Below are 22,719 nucleotides of genomic sequence, written 5' to 3' on the forward strand. Positions count from 1 at the left end.
CCTTCAATTCCTGCGGTCTTCATCTCTAATACTTAGGCTCATTAATATTTACTTCTGTGAAAAGCCAGGAAGATGGAGGCTATGAAGCCTGTGCCAACAGGAGAGGCATGGGGTGGGAATAAAAAAAAATTTTTTACTCAGTACTACACCCACGTTTCTGGTGTGCGCTAGGAATGAAAGTTTGGCTTCTGTTTGGAAAAGCAAACAGTCAAGGTCCTAAGTACCCAGCCATCAGCTGAACACCAAGTCCCTGTGACCTGCCTCAGTCCCGCCCATTGCCCCACTTCCAGCTGAAACTCAGATCCCTAGAGGTGTGCAAATGGAGGTGGGGCTCTACCCTGCCAGTCAGATTCAGTTTTCTTCACTTCGGTCCTCATCTACCCAGCCAATTCCGTAAGAAAACAGTTTTCTGTCTTTACTTTTACCACCAATCTTAGTAAAGCATCAGAAAAGAGACAAATCACACGCTTTTCAGAAATCACAATTTTATAAAAAGGCATTTTTCTCTTATATCCATAAAATGATATAATTTTTGCAAGTATAGAAATGTGTCATAAATTATACAGAATGTTCCTTAATTACAGCTCAATGCAACTTGGTACTTTCCTCCCTCCCTAAAAAATGAGAGAGAACCAAAAAAATAATATATATAACTGTATATATATATATATATATTTATATTTATATAATATAGACAAACCAAATATGAAAAAAAATCATTTCCTCTTTGGTATAAAAATCAGACTCTCACCTTGAGAGACACACAAACAGACATGATGTTGAATTTGTAAACCGTGTGGCCATAAGGAATTTCCCTGTCAAGCTTTCCCCACCCCTGTCCCCTGCCCACCCCACCCGCCTCACCATAACACCTCCAATTCCCATGGGACTACCACATCCCTCACTCCCAGCTCCACCCCATTCCTGAGTAACCCCTCCACTACCAAAGACAAGGAAAAAGTTCTGCCCAAGGTGATTTGGTGGCAACTAACTTGGGAGACACCTAACTTGGGGAAGAGGTTCCTAGGTGTGGACTATGGAGAGGAAAGGCGGCGAGCCCAGGCCCTGCTGTCCAGACCAGGCCCAGCAGCGAGTCTCCTCTGCCTTCCCCCACCACCTCCTGCCGGACGCCGGGCCTGGAGCGGGTGGGACCCCTGCTGCCAGGAGTAGCAGCAGAGGTGGGCTTCCCTTCAGCCTCACCTCCCAGTGCTCAGCTTCCCGTCCCGGGCCGCCTCAGGTGCCGGAAAACACCAACGAAGAGAGAGAAGGGAAGTCAGAATGGACTCTGCCCATGAACTTGGGTCTAAATTTGCAATTACAGAAAATGTTTTCACGACTACTTATGACACCCAGCTTTAGGTCACTGAGAAGGACGGGGCCACTCTCCCAGGCTCCAGCCCGGTACCAGCAGGACTTATGGAATCCAGGAGTTAGCTGTGTGGGGCAGGAGGGAGCAGGGGAAGGGGCAGCGCGTCACTCTCAAGGTGAGGAAGGAGACAGGACCAAACAGCCTTGTATATTCTCCCAACACCCTCTGGCTGATGGGCAGTTCCCTCCCGGGTCAGCCTCTCGGTCCCTCAAGGGCACCAGCTGCTGGAGAGCTCCTCCCAAGCTGCTCCCCTTCCAGCCAGGCTGGGGTACACCAGGGGCTGCTGGCCCCCTCTTCCCCCGGAGAGTTAAGACACCAACACAACATAAAAGTCACATAAAGGCCTCCTCCACTTGCCAAATAAAAAAAAAGACGAAACCAAACTGGACACGAACACAAATCAAGGAGAGACGCACACCCTGTGAGGGGCCCAGGCCCCGCAGGTCTCTGGCTTCCCGGCATGATACATTCTTGTGTAATTCAGGAACGGGGGCCCTGGGGCCCCTCTGGGGAGCGGGAGTAAAAAAATACAGAGATTACGGTCTCCCTGTGGGCTCCCAGGCAGGGCAGGGCAGACACAATCTCTCACAGTTTTTCTACTGCTTTTGGGTCCACATCTGAGCCCCCAGCGGGGGCTGGTGACCAATGCCCCAGCCCCACTCTGCGCTTGGGGCCCGCCCCCTCTGCCCTCCCAGCTGCTCAGAGGGCCCTGGGCTGGGGATGCCCCAGCCGCTCCTAGCAGGACCAGCAGGACAGAGTCTACCAGGAGAGAAGGGATGAGGACCTAGGCGAGGAATGAGGACCCGCAGCTCTGAGACAGACGCTGTCCTCTGGGCAGCCGGCCGGCCAGCCCCGCATGAGCTGACTGATCACCGGCATGGAGCGTCCACCTTCTGGCCTTCACCCCTTGAGGGGCTTCTCGGCCCCTCCGCTGGGGCTGCTGGCGCTATCACTCTTCTTCCTGCGGAGGCTCTCGATCCAGCTGGAGCTGGAGCGGGTGGTGAAGGTGGAGAGCGCCAGGGAGCTGAGCCGCATGTTCTTGCCAGACATGATGAGCTCCCCGAAGCCCTCCTGGTGGGAGAAGGCGTAGCCAGAGCGCCGGGACCCTGTGCGGCCCACCCGCCTCATGCAGCGGTGCTGGGCCTTCTGCTTCTTCCTCACCAGCTGGGTGTAGCGGACCTGGCAAGAGCGGGGCAGCATGAGGGAAGGAAACTCTGTCAGCGAGCAAGCATCAGACACTACCTCTGAGAAGGGACTCAGAGCACCGAGGACTGGGCAGGCCCGGGAACCTCCCAGACAGCACAGGCCCCACCACCCACACACTTGACAGAAACTGCAGCAGTGTTTACGCCCGAGGGCCTTGGGACGCACCATCTCCGATCCCCAAAGCAGACAGCCCGGCCTCTCACCGTGTCCGAGAGATCTGGCTTCAGGTTCAGCCTGAGAAACCGAAAGGCGACCACAGGCATGATGCAGACGACCGTGGTGAGCACGATGGTCAGCCACACCGTCGGCTGGGCCAGGGTGTTCTGGGCATTACCTGGGAAAAGAGGGGCCGGGGGCTTCAGGAGTCAAACAGCAGGCATAAGGGCAGCCCCTTGGAGCTCCTCATTTCCTTTTTTGGCAGCCCCACTTTCCCAGTCTCAAAACTTAAGTCATCTCTGGCCTCTTTCTGCTCCCCAAATGCTTATCTCCAAATTGAATTCCAGCTCCAAACTCTCCCTAAATGACTTCAGATCTGCTTTTGTTTTTGTGGGGTTTTTCTGGCTGTGCTGCGCAGCATACAGGATCTTAGTACCCCAACCAGGGATGGAATCCATACCCCGTGCTGTGGAAGTTCGGAGTCTCAACCACTGGACCATCAGGGATGTCCCCAGACCTGTTTTTTTAACTGCCTTAACCTGACATCTCTGCTCATCTCAGTTTCACAAAGCTCAAAGTAAACTATTGTTTCCTCTGTTCACAATTTGCTCCACGTCTTCCCTGGCTCAGGAGACGCTTCAACCCACTAAGCTGCTCCAAGTAAAAGCTCTGAAGTCAACCTGGTTCCCACCCCCACCACCTCAGGCTGCCATCCAATCTGTCGGCTCCATTTCCAAAATACCTATGGGATTCCACCACTTTTACTCTGCTCCAAGCCACCATCATTCTCACCTGCTACATTACTGCTATAGTCTCCTAGCTAGTCTCCCCAGGTTTCCACCTCCGTCCTCTTTTTTAAATTTATTTGGCTGTGCCAAATCTTAGTTGGGGCATGCGGCATCTAGTTCCCTGATCAGGGATAGAACCCGAGCCCCCCACATTGGGAGCTCAGAGTCTTAGCCACTGGACCACCAGGGAAGTCTCTGTGCTCTACCTTTCATCATCCACAAAACAGGAAGAGTGAGCCTTTAAAAACATAAATCAGTTTATGACATTTCCCTGCTCAAAACCCTCTAAAATCCAAAGTCTGGGCTTCCCTGTTGGCTCAGTGGTAAGGAATCTGCCTGCCAATGCAGGAGATTTGGGTTTGATCCCTGATCCAGGAAGATCCCACATGCCTCGGAGCAACTAAGCCCATGCGCCCCAACGACTGAGCCTGTGCTCTGCAACAAGAGAAGCCACAACAATGAGAAGCCGATGCACTGCAACCAGAGAGCAGCCCCCACTCACCACAACTAGAGAAAGCCCATGATTAACAATGAAGACCCAGCACAACCAAAAATAAAAATTACAAGTGAAAAAAAAAACCCCTTAGTTCTTAGCCTTGACTTATAAAATATCTGGACTGATTTTCATCCCTAACCCTCTGCCTCAGCCCTACCTTCCAACCTCATTTTCTCCACTCCTCCAGCCCCTCTGCCACTCATGACCTCTCCGCAATCCCACAAATAAGGTATTTGTATCACTGTTCCTCTTCTTGTACCAGTCCTTCCCAGAGATGCCAGGGACTGAGTCAGATACACCTAAATCCCCATGGCATCATCCAGAATATGTGACACATAAGGAGTGCTGAATAAATGCCTACCTTCCCTGTTAGTCCCAGAATGATTGTGATCCTTCACTGACTCAAGGGAAAGCCAGAGGGACTCACCCACAAACCGGAATTGGTTTGGAAACATGTCGAAGAGCCCATTGCTGTGCATGGCAAAGAGAATGGCAAAGTAAACCGCCAGGCTGCCCCAGATGAAGAAGTGGTTGATGGCCGTCCAGTAGCCAGTATCCAGTCCAATCTGCAAAAAGCAGTCGTCACAGGCAGAAGGAGCATCCCCCCAAACCCTGTCCCCCACCCAGGAACAGAACTGCAGTGCCCAGGGCACCCCAGGGACAGGAGACTCACTCTTTCTGGGAGTGGGGGCAGTTCCCGGACCACCTCCTACCTGCACACTGACCACGATGACCAGCGAAGTGGCCACGGTGACCGCAAAGGACTGGTAGTCAGCGAGCTGGGTGCCGTCATCCCGAGTGGCTTCAGCAAACACCCCATAGGGGATGAAAAACATGAGCACAGACGTGTAGATGCCCTGGGCAATGCAGATGAAGAACTCCCGCTTGTTGAAGAGGAGATTCAGCTGGCCTGGCTCGTACAGCTTAGGGTACTCCATGCTCCGCTGCTCCGGGACGTCCTGTGCGCGGAGGGCCAGCAGCACAGGAGGCTCAGAAGCTGCCCAACTCAGGGGGACAAGGGCAGACTTTGTCCCTGCCTCCTTTTTTAAATTCTTTGGCAGCTAGACTCAACCTCAAGCCCCAAGTCAATCTTTGTTCAGCAACCCAGGGGAGTTAAGGTCAGGAGCGGCTGAGAGGGAGGGCCAGTCAGCCACATGCTGCCCAGCTCACGGAACTGCCTTCCCAGGGGCCACAGGCAGTAGGGACAAGTGCCACATGCCCACCACTATCGGGTGACCCCCTCTCAGCAATGCCCCTCTTCCCAACCCACTTGGTCACCCAGCTCCCCCATACCTGATCGAAGACCCCCATAGCCAGGACTGGGAGGGAGGTGTACACGATATTATAAAGGGTGATGAAATACTGGTCATAGACTGTCTGGAAAGAGAACAGGGAGCAAGAATAGGGTGAACACGAAGTCTCTCTTCACCACAAATCAGGCGGAGGAAGACAGCCAGCGTGGTACAGGTGGAGGCCTAAGGCATTTTCTGGAACTTGCTCTCCACTCCTTCAACAGGTCTTTTTTTTTTTTATGCATGCATCAGACAACAGCTAGATCCTAAGGTGACCAAGCAACGAACAGGACAGACACAATCTCCATCCCTAAGGAGCTTAAGGACAGGCATGCCACGGGACTGGGAAACTCATTACCTGGGCTGAGAAGCCGCAGAAGAAGCCAAACCAGAAGTGGACCATGGTGAAAGCAAAGTTCTTGTAGAAGAAATAGCAGAGGAACTTGCACATTCGCAGGTAAGACCAGCGTCCATGCACCAGCAGAAGGCGCTGCAGGAACTTGAACTGGGAGAAGGAGTAGTCAGAGGCCAGCACCGCCTGTATCCCTTCCTGCCCGCTGATGCCCACGCCAATGTGAGCCGCTGCAAAGACAAGAGATGACAGGAAGATGAAGACGGACACACACTTCAGATTCCCACAATGTTCTGTCCGCCCTTTCCGTCATCACTCCTCCCTGGGTCTCTCTCCTTGCCCGAGAGCCCAGCTGCCACACCTACACAGTCCACACTCACTTTTGATCATGCTGACGTCATTGGCTCCATCCCCGATGGCCAGGGTCACAGCCTTCTTGTACTTCTTAACCAGTTCCACCACCTGTGCCTTCTGCAAGGGAGTCACCCGGCAGCAGATGACAGCTTTGCAGGCACAGGCCGTCTCCAGAAACTCCAGCTCCATGTCTGCCTCTAACGCGTGGGCCTGGAAGACAGACCGCACTGAGCAAACTCCATGTGCTCCAGGAGAGACCTGGGATCAACACCTTTAAGACCACAGCCCCAGTGAAGTCCAGGGAACGGGAACAAGGTAAGACATAACAGCCACTCTCTGAAAAGATCCTGCCTAAGCCCAAGCTAAGGGTGGCAACACTCACCAGGCTGTGCCCATTGATAACCAGGGCATACTCCCCAGCCACAGCTTCCAGGACAGAGGTGAGCCTGGAAGAAGAAAGTTTCTCCTGGTAGGTGAAGCCATTGCCCACAGCACGGGACGAATCCATCATCTTCTCCCGGGCTTTTCTGTGAAGGGGAAACGAGACCATGGTCGGCCAGGACAGGAGCAGGATTCAAGCCCATTCAGCAAACCTGTGCGTGACCCCTAGGTATGGTGCAGAGCATCTAGGTCTGTTTACCTGAGCTCCTCTCGCACTTCCAGGACCGTGTGGCCAGTGACGATGAACACCTCTGTCATGTCGTCCGTCAGCATCTTGCAGGAATAGCCAATGTTCACGGCCGTCTCTACCGAAAGAAAGTGCAGGCGCTCTGGAGGGGCCCCTGACAAAGTCAGTGCACTTGCCAGCCCAGTGTTCTAGGCTTGCCAGGACCCCACGGGGCTGTATCCAGATGCGGTCTCCTCTGCCCTACAGGCTTCTCACCTTGCTTGTCTCCAGTCAGCACCCAGATCTTGATGTTGGCCAGCGTCAGGAGGGCAATGGTCTCCGGAACCCCTTGCTGAAGCTTGTCCTCAATGGCTGTGGCACCTAGCAGCTGAAAATAACCACAAGGGTTCCTAGCACAAGAGTCCAGGCCCAGGCCCTCCTCACCCACCCTTGGCCCACTCTGCAGACCATACCATCATGTCGCTCTCAACCTCTTCATAGACGCTGGCCAGCCGGTCCTCCCGGCTGTCCTGGGCTAGGCTGGCTTGGAGCCGTCTCCCGGCCCACTCCTCGTAGTATTCTTCATCCAGATCCTTGTAGGCCAGGACCAGGGTTCTCAGCCCTTCGCCTGCATACTCCTGAAGGAGGAAGAGTCAACAGAGTCAGTCCCCAGTCCCCCACCACCACACTGAGAGCAGCAGAACCACAGGGCCTCCCTTCCTCATGCCTACATTCAGATGGTCAGTGGTGGTGTTGAGCAGCTCTTGGGTAGAATGATGGAGTCTGTCCAGCAAGATGGTGTCAGCCCCTTTGCAGTATAGTCTTATCTTCCCCTCTGGATTCCGCACTGTCAGTGGGGCAGGGGGAAAATGTCCCAGGAGAGAATGGGATATTCAGATAGGTAAAGCCCCTGAATTGCAACACACCAAGGTCACCCACTACACCTCACCCATCCCAGGCCTGCATGCCGCCCCCGAATGCCCCCGGCAGCCTGATTCCAGCCTCACCTATGACTGACATCCGTTTGCGAATGTTGTTGAAGTCCAGGATGGCCAGCAGTTGGTAGGTGATGGCGGTGCCCATCTCGTGGACGGTGATGGTTTTGGGGGTACGAGAGCGGAATACAAAACCAAAGTTCCTGGCTGCAGTGACCAAGGCCCCCTCATCCGGCGACTGGGCTTTGTAGTAGAGCTCCCCTGGGCGCAGAGGAGGAACACGCGTGGTGTCAGTGGCCCCACTCTCAGCCACCAGCCTCGTGTTCCTGCCCAGGAAACCCCAGGTAGCCAGGCCACAGGCAGAGCATAGCTCAAGCTGAGAGTCCAAGTCAGGTAGGGGAAGCGCAGGCCAGCACCTCGGCTCACCTTCGTTTTTCTCTTCTGACATGACGGTGTGACAGAGAGAGAGGAGGCGGAAGAACTCGTGGGTGTGGGGGTCCCCCATCTTGACAGCCTCCAAGAGAGTGGGGTCCCAAAATAAGAACTTCTTGTCGGCCAGAGGATTAAAGGAAAAGTCGACGGGTTCAGGCCTCTGGAGCAGGTAAGAGGACAATCAGGAAAGGCTGGGTCCCCAGGCTGCTTCCTGGGGAGGGGTGGGGCAGTCCCCACCAGAATCCTGTCCACTGCTAACCTCAAGATTCCCACCTGTGCCACCAAGTCTTCCTTACCACACCCATCTCCTCCGAGCAGCTTCCACACCCTAGCCAGACAACACGTCACCCCCGACTATGCCAACCCTGGCCAGGCACCCTGTGTTTAACTAGCACCGAGAACCAGTATGGAGGCTGGACCTTACCTCTCCCAATTCAGCTTTGTGTCCCAGGACGTCGAACACGTCACCTACACACGGCCAGGAGAGAAGGAGCAGTGTCAGAGCCGGGGGAGGAGCCGCCAGCACCGAACCCTGCGGGCACCTGGGACCCGCGACCCTTGCAGCTGAGTGAGCATCTCCCAGATTCAGCAGGGCTGGCTAGGAGGACAGGAGGCACAGGCACCCTGGGTCCTGAGAATGCCAGGACTCAAAGCCATGGCACTCTCAGCTCCCCATCCCCACCTCCGCTCCGGCTCTGCCCACAGGGCAGCTCCAAGGCCACACCCATGCCCCGGGGCTCCAGGCCCCTTGGCTCTTAGGCCAGCACACCAGATAAAGCCTCACACGCGGGCCTCCAGGCCAGGGTTAGTACAGAAAGCAGTTAGGAGAGGGGTTCACTCGGCATAAAAGACCCCACGCACCCTGTCCCCAAGCCATCCCAGCAGCTCAGCCATGAGGCCACTGCAGTGGGGCCACGCTGGGAAGGCCACGGTCACATTCCAGAGACTCACAGGGGCCCTGGGCAGCAACACAGGGAGAGGCTAGCACTCCGCCAGGGCTGACAAGGTCCCACCTGGCCGAGGGCGCCCAGCGGCCAGCGTCCTGGGCATCTGTTCAAACAGCCAAGGAGCGGCCCCACTGCCTGGAGCTGCAAGACGGCGTGGGCACCAGCAGAGGAGAGGAGGGAGCACTATCAGGGTCTGCCTCCTGATCTGGGTGCAGAGCAGACCCTCTCAAGGCCCCACAGACCCCAGTAGGAAAGAAGTAAAGCCCAGGTGTCGAGATCAGCGTGGGAGCCCCGGCAGCACGGTCCTTCCAGCCCCCGGCCCCGGTGGCGTGGACATACCGTAGCTGCGGCCGTTGATGGAGCACTTGTTGAAGACCATGATGTTCTGGGTGAGGGTGCCCGTCTTGTCGGAGAAGATGTATTCCACCTGGCCCAGCTCCTCGTTCAGGGTGGTGGTGCGGGCCTCAGCGGGAGTCCGCTTCTTCATGCAGAACATCTTCTTGTCCCAGTTGATGAAGTAGCTGTGGCCCAGGCGGATGACCTCCACACTGCACAGGAGACAGGAGGTGAGGCTGCAGGCGGGAAGGGCAGCAGGGCCCACCCCCACGGGCCTTCGCTGCAGGCCCTCCGCCGGGTGAGAGACGAGAAGGAGCGGAGCGGACATCTGGGCCAGGGAGGGTGGCGAGGAGAGCCTGAAGGTGGAGCCTGCCACGCCCGGCCGGCCAAGGGGGTCCCCGACCCCGACCCTCTGAAGCCCTCCAGACAAAAAGGTGCAAAGGGCCTGGGCAGGCAGGACAGACGGCACAGGCAGAGGAGGACGGACTGCGGACAAGGCACTCGACCAGTTCTTACCTCTGGGCTAATAATACAGAAACCATGCAGAGAAAAGAAGAGAAAGTGCGAGAGGGAAGAAGGAGAAAAAAAAGAGAGAGAGAGAAATAATGAGGGTGCTGCGCGGGCCACAGCATCACAGACGCCCTGCAGGGAGAGGAAACCGAGGCAGCCCCGGAGCCCCCACCTCCCTGCCTGAGCCCAAGCTGCCCGGCTCTGGGCTGCACAAGCCGACCTGGGGCGCTCAGGGAGCAGGCGGGGCACATTGAGATGCTGACTCCAGAAGGGGATGGGGCCTCAGGAGCCCGAGGAGCAACCCCAATCCACACCAGCGCGGGGCTCTCCTAAGGTCGTTTCACGTCATCCTCTTTACAAGGCAAGGCCTTCGGGATCTGGACTGTCAGCATCTCAGAAACAGCCCCACGTCTGGGTCCTGCCAGCCAAGCAATGGGGCCACATCCGGAACCCTGCTTCCCACCTGACTGGGGCTGCTGTCAGGATCCCCTTACCAGGCCAAAAATGAGCCGGCGGGAAACGCCTTCGTGGCCTGTGCCCCACTCAGCTAATCAAGCGTCCCCTCCCTGCCCTCCTCCCCAATACACACACTGTAACCTGAGGAGATCTAGAGACTTTCTCAGGCAGCTACCATGGGCTTCACGTGAACTTGGATACAAAACCCAGACAGCAAAATCCAAAGATGGAAAAAAAATTCAGATTGGACACAAGAAAAGATTTAAATAGCAACAAAGAACCAGAGTCGCAGATAATGATGGACATGCTACCACCTGATATTTGTACAGTAATTTCATTTTTTTAAAATACTTTTTGACCGTGTCACTCAGCATGTGGGATCTTAGTTTTCCCAACTGACCAGAGATCAAACCTGTGACCCCTGGACTGGAAGCACTGGGTCTTAACCACTGGACCATCAGGGAAGTCCCAGTAAAAGTGAAATTACATTTTAATTTTTAAAATGTATTTTCCAATCTATTATCTTATACCAAGATGTTTCTATGAAGAGGATGGAACTTGTCCCATTTTACATGAGAAAACCGAGGCCCTAAGTGACTGTGGATTTGCCTGAGGTCACGTGGCTATTGAGCGGGCAGGACTAAACCCCAAGCCTTCTGAGTCTCCTCCTAATACTTCAAAGAAACCCTACTGTCCACCCTCAGCACAGAGATTCCTTATCTCCTGCCCACTGTCAACAGCACTAGGACTCAGGGGCGAGTGGGAGATCCAAGGAGCCTGTCTGGGGAATCTATGTGAACAAGAAAAAGCATAAGGGAAGAGTTCTGAGCATCCCTCTAATGTCCTCAACAATGTCACAGGTTGGGAATCCTGGTGCTTCAGTGGTTAGGACTTTAGGCTTTCACCGTTGAGGGCTGGGGTTTGATCCCTGGATGGGGAACGAAGATGCCACAAGCTGCACAGCCAAAAAAATAACAATAAAGTATACAATTTTATAAGTTAAAAAAAGTGACAGGTTCTCTTGTCTCAAACACAAGGCACTAAATACAAAGAGACCTCTCTTCTTGCCATTCTTTCTTCCTCCAGCATTCCCCCTTCCTCACTTTACTCCCTGTTAACATTTACTTTCCCAAAAATACCTTAGACGTCCTCTTACTCCTATTTATGCTATATGCCACTGCCAGCCAACATTTCCTAAAGCATTCTTTAGATTTTTTCTTAAAGAATCTTTTAATGGTTTACTGAGTGAATGTCCACTGGCAGAGATTCAAGATCCTTCAAAACAGAGAACATGCTTATGTTCCCAGCTCTCTGTCTCACAGGCCCCCACTCAGGGTCCATGTTCCTGCCGAACTGTCCCAGGACCAACCATTCCAAGGTCCCTATCTCCATGCCTGTGTGTCCAGCCCTCTCCTCCAGGCTCACCTTCACCCCTCCCTGCCACCGCTCAAAGTCCCGCTCAACAGCCACCTCTTCAGAGATGTCCTCCCTGATTAACTGCATGGGGAGTAATGCTCTTCCAATCTTCATGGCACTCTGTGCCTCTGGGGTATCTCAGTGGGATACATCGGTGTCTTACACTGTCTGCACCTCTCCTCCTGCACCAGTCTGCTGCTTTTGAAGGCAGAGGCTATGTTATGCATCAACTGTGTCCCCTTGCTTCACATATAAGCATAACACTGAAGGTAGGATGACTGCTGACAGCACTAGTTCCCATTCTGTTTCATAACGTATTTAGATTTAGCTCCCTCTACTAGACTGAAGCTCCTGGAGGGAAGGAAATCCATTCCTGATACATCTGTGTACCACCGCACCTAGCCTGCTTCTTTGCAGAGTCAGCATGCGCTAAGTATGTGCTATACAAATCAACATGACTTTTGTTCTAATACAATCCAAAGTGCCAAGAAACTGCAGTGAAGTCTGTTTTGCCCATGAAGATAAACAGATAACATAAAATGTTCACAGCACAGGAAGGAGAGGACCCCAAGTTCTCTCTCGAGGATTTCACCTTCAGAGAAGAGAGTAGTCTGCCAAGGGACCACTTGAGCTCCCTGGAGAGACCCCGGGGCAGAGAGACAGCATACCTGACATAGAGCGATATGGGCACGACGGTGTTGAGGATGATGATGTAGGACCAGAAGGAGAGGAAGCCAGAGAAGAAGGCACTGTCCACCGCCTCATCCCAGGGCAGGTAGACCTGGAAGCGTGTCCCCACCTCATGTTCCCAAATGGCATTGCCAATGGCCAGGATCACCCCCATGCAGACCAGGAATCCAAAAATCTGCAGAGGAATGAAAAGCAGAAGCTAAGCTGCAAAACCAAGGAAGCCCTTAGGAAGTCCTCAAAACCAAGTGAATTCCTGAAGGTTACCACCAGTACCCAGAGCCCTCAAAGGCTCAGGTATCTTTAACATGGTTGCATGCTCTAGTGGGAAGCACCCAGAACTGGTGATCAACCGGCACGTGGCCTTCTCTCGCAATGCTTTTCTCAACTCCTTTCTGAGAAAGCTGAAAGGGTTGTGCAGTTTCCACTCAGATATTCTAGAACCCTCAAGAGACCTCAGAGATGGTAAAGGTCGAGGTAAGCTACTTTCAACATACCAAAGAAGCCTACTGGAAATCACCCATTTACCAGAGCTAACCCTCTACAAGCCAACAAAAACACATTTCTGTAATGTTCATTATCTCATATAGATTGCCAAAAATTAAAAAAAAAAATTTTTTTTTGGCCATACCACGCGGCATGTGGGACCTTAGTTTCCGGCCCCCTGCAGTGGAACTGTGGAGTCCTGACCACTGGATCACCAGGGATTTCCCAACCAAAAAAAATTTTTAACCGGGGACACAAATTGTGTCTTCATAAGTGTAGACTTAATAGTCAAAAAACCTGCAAAACTTGAAAAAGAATCATAAGAAAGCTTTTGTGGTTGAAAGAAAAAAAATTGAGACCACTGCTTGATTTCAGACATCTATCTTCAAAGCTGCCTCCACTCCAGATGCTTCGAAGCAAAGCAGAAACCATCCTGATGCCCAAGGACCACCAGGGGGCGATAAGAGTCTTGGCCTGATAGCCTCTCAGACTGGGTTTCTGCAAACCCTTATTCAAGGCTGGGGAGGAAACTGTCTCACAGGAGGCTGGCCCCAGCCTTCACAAGCTGGCATGTGGGGGGCAGGCAGTAGGCAGTGGGGGCGAAAGAAGGGGAGCAGAGCTTGACAAGGAGCTCAGATTTCTAGCAAAACAAGAGAAGAATTCAGGAACTGCCAACAACTAAAACAGAAACTTTTCCCTTGGGATCCTTTGCTCTTGGAAGTCAGGGGAAAAGACCCTGTTCTCCATCATCTAAATGGAAATTTTTCTTTTAATTCCTGCTCCATCCCCATGAAGGCCGCCTTGTCCCTGGCAAAAGCAAACAGAAAGTCACGTGCTAGACTAAGTCACCATCATAACCGGAATCCAGAGAACGGAAGATTTGTTTTAACTTTAAGTTGTTGGTTCATACATGTTCCAAAGGTTTTTTAAATAACATCTTCCAAATCCAAAAGAAGCCTGAAATAAACACTGCCTCGGAGTGGCTGACCTGCCGGTGGCTTTAAAGCTAAAACCTGAAGACTGACTACTGACCAGGGAGGAGAGATGGGAGGAATAGGACCCGCCCAAGGACAACCAGAAGGGCAGAGGCAGGAACTGTTTGTGGGAAGCCTTACCCAGAGCACCAGGGTGTTCATTAGGCGATCAATACTTGTTCTCTTGAATTTTGTCCTGCCACTGTTCTGCATCAGCTTAGTGTCAGGACCTAGAAAGGCATGGGAAGGGCTGGGGAAGCCAAACAACATCTGCTGCTAGGCTTCTGCCCGAGTATCCAGTCTATAGGACATCGGGGTGGAAGAGAGACACTGGCTGGATGAAAGGCCTGGCTCCAGGACTCGCTCAAGCCTCTCCCCATGTCGCTGAAGGCCAGCAGAGGCGCCGCTCCCGCCCTCCCCTCCTGGTCCCGGGGGCTCACCTGCAGAGGCCCGCTCCCGCCCTCCCCTCCTGGCCCGCCCTCCCCTCCTGGCCCCGGGGGCTCACCTGCAGAGGTGCTGCTCCCGCCCTCCCCTCCTGGCCCGGGGGCTCACCTGCGAAGATGACCAGCCCGAAGCACCACTCCGTGTTGCGCAGCACGCAGCCCCGCAGCAGCATGTTCTGGTTGCTCAGGGGGAACTTGTTCTCCTTCCAGTAGAGGGTCCCGCTGAATTTGTCCAGCTTGTTGTTGGGAGGTTCGCAGATCACTTCACCTGAAGGGAAGACAGGAGTGCACCTGCTCGAGGTGTGGTCTGTAGCTTGACCACGAGACAACAGCACAGAAAAACCAGCTGCGGTGAGAGGGGGTTAGGATGCGGGCCCATCCACACACTGCTGGTGGGGGTGTGAACGGATGCAACTTTCTACAGAAGGAAGGAGGCAGCATGAATTCCTATGAAAAGCACACATACCATCAGACCCAGTAATCCCACTTTGGGGACTTATTCTACAGAGATAAGAGCATAGCTTGCAAGAATTTTATTGAAGCATTATTATTTTTTTTTTTAATTGAAGCATTATCTGAACAGCAAAAGACTGAAACAACCGAACGGTCAGGGGAGAGCTGAATAAATTACAAAGCATCAATTCTATGAAACATTATATAGTTATGAAAAGGAATGGTGTAAATATCTTTATATAGAGATGTGATAAGATACTTATGATGAATTTAAGAGGTACAGAAACACTGGTTGAAGAGATGTCAGTACAGTATGATCCCACTGATTTATGCTCACATGTCTGTATAAACAGAGAGAAAAGTGTGGATGAATACACACTGAACTGCCAGTAAACCTGATGACCCTGAGGAGGCTAGAGTTGGAGGGCAGAACTTTCTCTTTTATACCCTACCTAGTTTGTCTTGTTAGGAGAAGCATGTATAAGAAATAAGAATGAGCTGAATTTCTCTCAACATATACAGCAAAGAGGCAGCTAGCAGCCATGAGCTCTTGAAATGACCATCAATTCAAAAGTTAAGTGAGAGTCCCCCAGCATTCCTGACCCCCTCAGCAACCCCCCAACAACCCAAAAAAGTCCAGGGAGCTGCATAATCACAGCAAAAAGAAGCCAAAAAGAGAAGGCACAATTTAGATCCCCAAACCCAAGACATCTCCTCTGCCGGAAAGCTGCTTCTCCGACACTACTCACCATCAAACTTGGCAAGCTTACTGATGTCTCCCAGTTCCGAGGTGATAGGAATCGCCTGTCGCACTTTCATGTTGGTCTCTCTGGAAGGAGAGTGTCCCTGAGTTCTGATTCCCTTCCTTCCCTGTAGATTCTCCCTGGGGACACCTGACCATGGCACATCACCACCCCCAGGCATTCCTGGGTAGGTAACACTTCTACACACCCAAAGCCTTTCTTACCCAGCAATGTTCCAAAAGGTACAGACTCCAGACCTGGGAACCACTTTCAGAAACAAGCCTGCTAGCCCACAGGAGGAAGGAGGACTCACTGGGCATGCAACTCACCCGTCAAGTTCTGCTGTCTCTATGTAACACAGCCCATGGGGCTCACTGCTGGAGAGGAGGAGGAGATCCGCCTAGAAAGAAAACCTAATGAGAAGGCCGAAGACCCAAACCTCCACCCCGATGGATATCTGATGACCCCTCCTTCCACTAAGCACTCTTGGTCTGCTTAGCCCCAAGCACATGAACATCTAGAAAGGAGGCATATTACTACGACACAGAAGCTCCTCACTCAAGAAAGTTTCCTCCCAAGAGTGTTTAAGAGGCAATCGTCAAAAAAAAAAAAGAGGCAATCGTCAACAGGAAACACTTGTCCCTTTCTGCAAATAAAAAAAAAAGGGGGAGAGCCCTGTAGGCCTAAAGGGGCACCTGGTCCCTTACCGCCACAAACTGGTTGTTTTCTAGCTTGATAATATCACCAACACAGACATTCATCCACTGCTCCTGCTGGAGGCTGAGGCAATGAGAAGATAGAGAAAAGGCCATCAGTAGTCAGAGAAGTTCCCAGGGGACCCTCTTCCTTTCCAAGGCCCTCAGTCTTCAACAAGCACTCACATTCCATTGATCAGCACCTGAGACTGACGGTTATTCACTTGGTTATCACTCTTGTGGCGGAACTGAAAAGAGGAAAGCAAGGTCAAGTCACCTTCTGCTCCAAGGGACTGAGATGATCAGTGGGATGCAGAACATGCTGGGTACCACCATGTATACACCCACTCACAGGTCTACTCCCTCCCTGACTCCCCCACCCTACTCTCGGCCAAGGTATCATACACCTAGTGGACCAGGTAAGGGATGGTAAGGTCACTGAGGAATTCTGCTAAGTGGAGGAGGGTGAGTTGCAGGGCCGGGGTGGGGAGGGGGGTGGGATGGAGGGTGAGGAAACAGTATAAGAAGGAAAACAACTCACATAGTCATCAGTGGCGTCTTTAACAGCTGTGATGGTGAGGACAAGAACCAAAGGCACAATGGTGGTGAACCAGGACAGGGAAGAGATCTGAGGGATCAACTGAAAAAAAAAGGACAGAGAACACACGCCTCTGAGGTCCTGTCCTCGGCTCTCCCAGACTTTTCTCTTCCTTGACTTTAGTTGGCTTTGTGAATTAATTGCAAAGGGTCTAATTTTACCAGAGGTCGCTTACCTGCAGGATGAGAAGGAACAGGAAGTAGGTATTGGCCACTTCCTGGAACTGCTCAAAGAGGTTGACAGGCAGGAAGGTGAGAATATTGTACTTGGAGGTCTTGATGCAGTTACTCTGTGGCAGGGGGAAGAAAATATCATGAGGTGCCCTCCAATGCCAACCCAGAACCAGATTGACGCTGCCCCCTCCACCTACCCTTTTCAAACCTCTGTCCCCCAAAACCAGGAGGTATAAGAGAGGGAAAGAGGAGGAGAGAAGAGAGTCTCATGGGGTCAATGGTCTCATGGGATCCCGCTTCACTGACAGGTCAGGGCATGAAAAATTCAGCAGAGCAGCAGATGAAAAGTGGCAAGGAGCCTGCCTTCCCCTCCCCCAAGCACCCTCCCACAGTCAGCCCTCCACCCCCACCCGGGACGGACAGGATGCACCTGTCCCTCCTTCCCGACCCAGGAAGAGGGCACAGGCGGTCGGGGGCCTCTCACCGCATACTGGAATTTCTCATTGTATTCTCGGTCATTGGCCCGTGCCCTCCTTTCTTCTTCTGCAAGAGAATGATGCTGCAGTCAGGAGCAGACTGAGGCCTGGCTCAACACCTTCTCAGGCCCACCCCACTCTGAGGGCCCCGGTTCCTTCCACGGCACACAGTTTTAAGGAGTTTAGTGGCACACCTGAGGTGTCACTGAATTCTTCCCTCTGGTCCACCTCTCACCACCAGCCTGACCACTGGGCTCTGCAGGTGTGACACTCACAGGACAGGATGCCTTTCTCCTTTCCTCACCAACAACCGTCAAGGTCTCCCACCGGAGGCACCCGGTTTCTCGCCCCCATCCCTTTGATTAACGTTGTAGGAATTAACGGTCCTGGGAATCTCTAAGTGAATAGCAGCTGAAGACACTTAAGCTTCCTTGCCCCGGGACCCCCGCAGCTTCAGCCCTGGTACTGCCCTCCTCCTAACCCAGTGGGTGGGGTGGGTGGCAAGACGGAGGGTCATGGTGCCCTGGAACTGCTTTGCGGCAGCATCCCAGCCCCACGTGCAGTCCCCCCTACAGACGCCTCTGCTTGTCACATGTCACCAGCAGCGGCTTCTGACTGGCCCACGATGACATCATCTTATTTCAAAGCTCGTCTTCAAGTAGGAGAGGGGGTGGTCAGGGATATGGGTCATGCAGACTGAGACAGAGATGAAAGAGGGAAGAATGGGATGTAGTTGAAGCACTCGCTCTCTCACCGTAACCTTTCTTGTGCTGTCTGCACGTATTTCCCCTAAAACAACACATCTGTCACTAACCAAGTGACTAACGAACTACACCTACTCTGAACACCCACAGATCTGGGACTGCAGGCACCAAACTCGGGTCCCAGAACATAGAGGTGTCCTAGATGGGTTCTCCAGCCCATTTCTGGTGGTCACGACCACAGGCTGAAAAACTGGGTACCCTGGTTAGGCAGTGAACATCAGGACAAACCTGTCCTGGAGTATAAAGTAGCATTCCAGATGCCTTCCCTTGCCCTCCCCAGCACCCTGCAGAGTACACTGCAGTAGCAAAACCTCAGACCACAGCATCCTCTGTCTACCCATCCTCTGCCTCCCTGCCTGGTCACTTTACTCCCAAAACTTCCCCAAAGGGGACCCGTCAGGCTGAGTCGCCTGCGCAGTCGACAACCAGCATGCAAAGGGAGAGGTAGAGCCAGACCCTTCGGAGCCAGGATCTCTGGGTCTGCAGAGGATATGGGAACGCTGGGGGGAGGCCGGAGACAAGCGAACGGGAGGGTGGGGGGTGGGGGGGGGACTAAGGGCTCAGGAGAGTTGCCAGTAGCTGCCTCCCGTTACCTGTCCCCCAGGAGGGCTTCTTTCTGCTCCAGGAGGGGGGCGCCCCGGCCCGGGCCCACTTCTCGGGCATCTCCTTGGGGACCGTCATGATCCCAGTTTGAGCGGGGGAAGGGCGGGCTGTCTGTCGGTCTGTCCTCGGCCTCAGCAGCTCCGATGGGGCGGCCCCCCGGGGAGGCACAGGAGCTGCGGCCGCTCAGAGGGGAGCCCCGGCCGTCGGGCGCGCGCCCCACCTGCAGCCCCGGCCATCCTCGCGGCCGCCCGCACCCGGCGACGCCACGCGCTCAGATGCGCCGCCGCCGCCGCCGCCCCCGATGCCCCCCGCGGACGCAGGCGCGCTCTGAGTGGCCCGGGACTCTGCGCGCACGCCCCAGGCTCCGCCCCCACCCGCTCCCCCGACTGCAGGGGCAAACGCCTGCCAGCGCGCCGCGTAGGCGAAAGCCAGCACCGAGCCCCGCCTCCCTCAGCCCGGCCAATGCGGGCGAGGGGACTGCCAGCGTTGTCCAGGGCAACCGCTTTCATCCCACCGCCTCCCACACCCACCCCCGCCCGCAGGAAAACAAGGACCGGGATGGTTGGAAAAATGAGGAGATGAAGTGTGAGGACAGAGGGGTGACGGTGGGAACACGCAACCCGGACTCTCCAAAACAGAGAATAGGCGCTCCAGGTGCCCCAAGATAAAAGTCTATGTGTTTGGGGGTGAAGGGCAAGTCCTCAGCAAGCTCCTGGGGGAAAAACCAGCTTAGAGAATCAAGGGGAAGAATGTGGTTTCCTAAGGCTTCCCCCAGGATGGATGGACAGAGGCTGCAATCTACCCTCCTTCAGACCCATTACCTGCCGTCTGTCCTCCCTGTGCTCCCTGAGCCATAAAAACACCCACCCAGGCAGGCCCAGGGACCCCCGACCCCCGCCTTCGGACTGTCTTACCTGGGGGGCGCTTCTTTGCGCACAATGCCATCTCACCCAGCAAGGTCCCAGCAATCCCATGGGAGACCCTGGAGAAGGTGACACAGGCGTGAGGCCAGGAGGCTGAGGGCAACCCTTCATTCCCCTTTGCAGACTCCTCCCCAGTGTCCATCCCGCCCCTCCCCAGCCTTCCCCAGCCTTCCCCACGAACTCCACACCAACTCTCTGCTCTCACTGCCCCCCACAGGTCCCTGAAAAAGAGGCGACGTCCCACACCTCCCCCGATGCCTCTGCCTTGAATAACACGGGGGGACTGACACTTAATAAAAACCAAGACCTGCAGGGAAAAGAAGGGCACAAAGAGAAGAAGCCAGATATGGGCAGGAGGGCACAGTTCCAAAAGTAGCCACCCCAGGACCATGGATGCCCTGAGTGCTCTCCTGGTGGCAATGAGTGGGTGCCTGTGTTTACTGGAAAGCAGAATTTCCACTAAGCGGTGGGGCTGAGGGAACATGAGCCAGGAAACACCTGGCAGAGCATCAGGAAACGGTGGGCAGGCACCACCCTTCTCAAAAAATGTATAATCTTCTCACTCCCCCCTCCCCACTACTAAGGCTTCCATTATCACCTCCTCTAGGGGAGTTCACTGCAGAGGCATGGCCTTCACTTCCTGCACACAGTCCCCAAACCACTTCCTCTCCGTCTGGGACAGCTGCTCTTCTGGACCACCAAAGGGGTCTTCTCAGCCCTGATGGATAGGCATCCCTCTCTCTCTCTTCCACCCCAAGCCTAGTCTAGTCAGTATGGCACTGGGTTGCAAGCTCAGGGAACATCAGATAGATTTCTGCTTCTTTCTATCTCCCCATGTTCTTCCTTTCACCTAAAAAGGTAAAAGGCCTGGCCTGTAAGACACAGTCACAGAGCCTCATCCTAGCCTGACCCAAAGGAAACTGCCAGCCAGGCCCTGGGTCCTCTAGTCACCTCCTCTTTATCTGGGTGGAGAGCCTTCCTCCCCTTTGGTCTCCCTGGCTCCAGCCTCCTGGGAACACTCCTCCAGCCGGTCAGCCCCAAGAGATACTAATTGTCTGTCTGCCCAACCTCTCTAATTACACTCTGGGCAAGGCCGTCGCCCACACCAGTTCTTCGTTCACTAAGCTGGACTCCCTTCCTGAACCCCAATCAGGGAATACTTCTCTGACCCTCCCCAACCCTGGCAACCAGGGGTGCCTGGCTCAGGAAGAAAAACCTCTTCCAAGATGCCAAGCCCTCCTACAGGGCCCCCAGCCAGGGTCTCCACCCAGTCTACAGTATGAGTCATAGGAGGTGGGGCATGAAGAGAGGTTAAAAGAGAGGATGCAAGGGTGGGCATCACAAGTTCCATAGCCAGCCCCACCCTCATCTAGAAGCACTATCAGCCCCAAGATCTGGGTTTGAGTCCTAAGAAAGAGTTAATGAAGGAGCGGCAAGGCTCTCAGGAGTCAGGAGCCTGGACACCAACCAGGAAAGTTGTTTTACCTCTGAGACCCTGGGGAGACTGAAAGTTGGCTTGGCCCCAGACTTCACCCCCTCTGGGGGGCCATAATAGGAAGGAAAGGGAGGAGGGAGACCTGGGAACAGGGACCCTCTCTCACTTCTCCTTCCCAGTCTCACACAGCCTAGCTTTTCTGAACCCAGGCCCATTAGCCACGTCGCTCTGCCCCGTCACCCTGCCCCAGCCCCCTCTGCAGCCACATTTGGGATAAAAATAGCCAGCTCTGGGAAGAAGGCAGTGCTCCATGGAGGAAAATCGGCTCCTCCTTTAGTCCTGGCCCCTGCTCTCCTCCAGCCCAAACCCAGGAAGCCTGACCCCTTGCTTCAGAGGAAGCTGGCCAGGGATATTTGTGAGCAGGTCAGGGAAACAGAAGGGAAGGGAATCCAGGACCCCCAGCTCACTTGCCACCGACACCTGGCCGCTTTCCGTCGTCAAGGACAGAACCCGGGACTCACTCCCAGCTCCCAACTCCCAGCGCTACCACTTCTCCTTGAACCTCGGTTTCCTCGCGCAGAGACCTCCACCTTACAGAGACAAAGCCTACTATTCCCTAACTCCCTTCTGCATGCGCCCAAACCTTCGCACCCCGAGTACGCTCCTCACCCCCAAAACTCTCTGAGCGGTTCTGAGCTCGTCCTCGGCACTCCCGCGCCCCCGCGATGGTCTCCCGCGCCCCGCCGGCACCCCACCCTCCCGTCCTGCGGACGGCCTCCTGAATCTCCCCCACTCCCAGGCACCCAAGACCATTTTCCCTCCAGTCATCCAGTCCCTCCCCTCCGCTTCACCGCAGCTCCGACTCCCCATTCCCTCCCTGTCCCCCGCGGCCACTCCAACCCCGAGTCCGCAGCCGCATCTCCCCCTGCCCTCCCGGCCCCGCGCTCCTGGGCTGCTGCCCCCGCCTCACCTCAGCGCTCAGCGCTCGGCGCCCGCCCCGGCGGCCCCGTCCTGCCCATGCCGGGGGCTGGGGCGGGGGGCGCTCGGCTCACCTCCCCGCGGGCTCCCGCCCCCCCAGCTGCAGCCCCTCTCCCCCCGGGGCCTCGGCCCGCTACTTTGTGTCAGTTTCGGCCACGGCGGGGCGGAAGTGACGGAGGTGGCGGGAGAGGGCGGGGGGCGGGAGGGGGTTTTGGGGAGGGGTGAGGAAGGGGGAAGGCGGGAGCCGCCATCTTTGTGCGGGGCAGGGGGAGGGTCTTAACCCCGCGGATGCTCGGCACTGCGAGGCCGCGATCCCCGCCCCACCCACTCCCAGATGCATCCATCCCCGGTCCAAAAAAAAAAAAAAGTCTGGAGGCGAGGTAGCTCTGAGATTTTTTATTTTTAATTTGAAAAAAGGGAAACAGAAGAACGCTGCTTCTCTGCTAAAAGAGACCTCTCTTCGTCGGGGAGGTGTGTGAGAGCAGAGGACGAGCTGAACGATGAGAATTTTCCTCCGCGCCAGCTGGCCTTTACTCCTACTCTTTCCGCTCGGGGCCCTCTGCCCCTTCGCCTTCTCTCCTCGCCCTGGCTCATCTCGTCTCACTGTAGTTCACCCTCTCCTTGAATGACACAGCC

General features: G+C 54.6%; 1 protein-coding gene across 2 annotated transcripts; it reads right to left on the reverse strand.

Moving 5' to 3' along the window:
* Positions 1–468: 468 nt before the first annotated feature.
* ATP8B2 (ATPase phospholipid transporting 8B2) lies at positions 469–22,238 on the reverse strand. 2 transcript variants are annotated; one of them, XM_065903401.1, is made up of 28 exons: positions 22,076–22,238; positions 19,662–19,729; positions 17,389–17,447; positions 16,907–17,020; positions 16,675–16,773; positions 16,320–16,381; positions 16,146–16,218; positions 15,768–15,838; positions 15,445–15,524; positions 14,352–14,510; positions 13,941–14,029; positions 12,321–12,517; positions 9,274–9,482; positions 8,412–8,455; positions 7,982–8,147; positions 7,628–7,816; positions 7,352–7,467; positions 7,094–7,258; positions 6,897–7,008; positions 6,654–6,759; positions 6,396–6,540; positions 6,040–6,223; positions 5,666–5,889; positions 5,309–5,392; positions 4,729–4,974; positions 4,443–4,581; positions 2,779–2,909; positions 469–2,548 (listed from the first exon to the last, which is right to left on the reverse strand). In XM_065903401.1, exons 2-28 carry the CDS (start codon positions 19,690–19,692, stop codon positions 2,270–2,272), a joined length of 3,573 nt encoding a protein of 1,190 aa, XP_065759473.1. In that variant the 5' UTR covers positions 19,693–19,729; positions 22,076–22,238; the 3' UTR covers positions 469–2,269. The 2 variants fall into 2 exon arrangements, with proteins under 2 accessions (XP_065759473.1, XP_065759466.1); XM_065903394.1 differs by lacking the exons at positions 19,662–19,729; positions 22,076–22,238 and adding an exon at positions 18,738–19,251.
* Between the last annotated feature and the right edge of the window lie 481 nt (positions 22,239–22,719).

Source organism: Muntiacus reevesi, chromosome 1 (assembly GCF_963930625.1).
Source record: "Muntiacus reevesi chromosome 1, mMunRee1.1, whole genome shotgun sequence".
Taxonomy (NCBI): Eukaryota; Metazoa; Chordata; class Mammalia; order Artiodactyla; family Cervidae; genus Muntiacus; species Muntiacus reevesi.

Bases quoted from the DNA above. Each gene is read 5' to 3' on its own strand.
- ATP8B2 (XM_065903394.1), bottom strand. From the start codon at position 18,825: ATGACGGTCCCCAAGGAGATGCCCGAGAAGTGGGCCCGGGCCGGGGCG. The intron at 12,518-13,940 runs GTAAGGCTTCCC...ATTCCTCTGCAG, and splicing joins TGAACACCCTGGTGCTCTGG to ATTTTTGGATTCCTGGTCTG. The intron at 2,549-2,778 runs GTGAGAGGCCGG...CGCTCTTGCCAG, and splicing joins AGCCAGATCTCTCGGACACG to GTCCGCTACACCCAGCTGGT.